General features: G+C 41.4%; 1 protein-coding gene across 1 annotated transcript; it reads right to left on the bottom strand.

The window, feature by feature from the left end:
- Nucleotides 1-1895: 1895 nt before the first annotated feature.
- LOC102295771 (histone H4-like) lies at nt 1896-2234 on the bottom strand (the record flags this gene model as incomplete). Its single annotated transcript, XM_005951353.3, has 1 exon — nt 1896-2234. A coding segment is annotated over one exon (293 nt), but the record flags the coding sequence as incomplete, so codon positions are not given.
- Between the last annotated feature and the right edge of the window lie 450 nt (nt 2235-2684).

The following is a 2684-nucleotide window of genomic DNA, read 5'->3' as shown; positions in this document are numbered from 1 at the left end:
TTTAAATAATCAAGAAACAAAGACAAAAGCAGGGCAGGGTTCGGTGGTTGAATCATCCGTCCCCACCAATGCCAAAACCAAATCTACGCCCTTGTCAGGATCATCCCCCACCACCTGCAGCTGGCCGTCCACAACGACGAAGAGCTGAACAAGCTGCTGGGCCGACAACATCGAGGCCAAGAAGAATGAGAAAGCTGAATAAAATCCAGCCACTTTCCTCAACCGACTAACGGCTCTTGTAAGAGCCACTCACCTCTGAGAGTACACTTGATTAAAGTAATGACACTAAATCTTTAATCCATAGGTGTCAAACTCATGTTCACACTAGAACTGAAGTGGGACAGCCCTGTTAGTCTATCAGTATGTGCAACACATTTAGTTGTTTTAGTACATGAATAAAAATCTGAAGTTATTACCCAGACTTTTCTTTTTAAAAACTTTGAAACCAGAGATCTGTGTCGTAAGTGCATAAGATGACCTTGATTAGTCCCACAGGTGGGAAATTTGTTTCGTTACAGCAAAAGTGCAAAGTTATGTAGCAGAAATTAGAAAACACTGGTATGCAATAGAATACAACTGAGTAAGAAAATAGAAAAGTACAACTTTGTCAGAAAAAAGAATTGCACATATAGCAGTCTTATTGCACTTGTGTGGATGTGTGTGTTTGATCAGCTGCAAGTTTTTGTTGTAGAGTCTGACAGCAGTGGGGAGGAAAGACCTGAGTAATCTCTCTGTCCCACATCGTGGGTGCTGCAGCCTGCCACTAAAGGAGCTGCTCAGTGCTGTCCGAGTTTATGCTGTCAGAAGCATAAACATTGTCTCATTGTTTGTTCCTTAAAGTACTTGCATTAAAACGTAAAAACAAGACAGCTGAACAGATTAAAGAGGTTCAGACTTATAATTGTAAATCACTACAAACTCTCATTTAGGTCTAAGATTCATTTAGACCGAAAGCGAACCACAGCTGTGAGCTACATGCAAACACACTTAGTGGTGTGGTGTATTTTCTGTAATTCTGATCCACTCCTTCAAAGAAGCTTTTTAAAGTTATTATTATTATTATTATTATTATTATTATTATTATTTATACCTGGAAGCACGTCAACTAAATGTAGATAACCTGGCAAAACTTCTTGTTTGCAATGTGGGTCGTTCCATCACAGATCATTTACAGTTGCCTTTGATACTTTGTTTGCAGTTTAAACAGACATGTTGCATTTCAAGTGCATAAAATCTGGGTACTAAAACATATGTTAGACAATGTTGCTTGTATGAAGGTTATGTCAGGATTGTGAGTGTGAGTAAGCCTTTCAGAAAGGAAGATCACATCAAAGACTGGTTATTTGGAATATCTCTTCTCACAACAACAACGGACAGAAGACACAGACGATCAGCGTTCCGGTTACCGGTGTTTATTCAGAATAGTAACACGGGCTACTGTGGGCCGTAGCCAACGCCAAAACAGGGGGGAAAAGTGCGCTCTACAGCAACAGCACAACCACCGACACTCTTCTCTCTTCCGCCAACCACACACACACACACCTGCTCTCCTCCAGACTTTGTCATTGGTAGCTGATCTGATTGACAGGCTAACCGGCCTCTAGACTACTGCACATTCAAGGACACTCAGTAAATCACCATGCTGCGGGTGTGGTCCAACTATGCCATAAGTAATTTGCAATTCTCAACACAGAACACTGATAACACAACAGTCAACTAACTTGTAACCCAGTCCGTTACAATATGTAGGCAATGTCAGTCGGTAATCGTTCGTGAAGTTCTAACACACTACATCAGCAGTCGGTATGGAAATACTGGCAGGTATTTCACTAATATTTTCAAGACTTCAGAAAAAAAATATATAACACCATAACAGAACAGCTCTCAAAGTGAAGTGTGTGGCTCTTAAAAGAGCCGTTTGATGGATTAGGGAGAATGAGTTTAACCGCCGAAGGCGTACAGAGTGCGGCCCTGCCTCTTCAGAGCGTACACCACATCCATGGCGGTCACAGTCTTCCTCTTGGCGTGCTCAGTGTACGTGACGGCATCACGGATGACGTTCTCCAGGAACACCTTGAGCACACCGCGGGTCTCCTCGTAGATCAGACCGGAAATACGCTTCACTCCGCCACGGCGAGCCAGACGACGGATAGCGGGTTTGGCGATGCCCTGGATGTTATCACGGAGAACTTTACGGTGACGCTTGGCGCCTCCTTTACTTTTTTTTTTAAACACTTTATTTAAAGTATACAAAATTAAATATAAAATGTACACACACATACAATTACATATACAAAACCGTGATCACACACCACTCACCAAAGAAAAAGTCAAACAAGGAGGAAAATCGAGCATCTGAGTCCACAAACCACTTTTAAAACTTACAATTTCAATATATTCCAGGGGAAAACTTTCCCAAGTTTCAGGTCCATTGCTCGTCTTCTCCGCAGATCTGTAATGATATGTTTACTCACCACATCACTACTTATCATCTTTTGTTCAAGTACTCCTTTGGCACGGGTTTTCCAAATATGTGTGTTTATTACACACATTACTAACCAAAAGAGTCTCCTTTTGTCTTCACCCATTTTTTCTTTAAACAAACCATATTTAACTGCTTTAATATTAACATCCACATCATAGCCAATCTCTGTCATCTTCTGCCTGATCTCAGTTGTCCTATA

Source organism: Haplochromis burtoni, unplaced genomic scaffold, assembly GCF_018398535.1.
Source record: "Haplochromis burtoni strain Fernald_Lab_line unplaced genomic scaffold, NCSU_Asbu1 Contig_694, whole genome shotgun sequence".
Classification (NCBI taxonomy): Eukaryota; Metazoa; Chordata; class Actinopteri; order Cichliformes; family Cichlidae; genus Haplochromis; species Haplochromis burtoni.
This window is presented reverse-complemented; position numbering and strand designations above follow the sequence as displayed.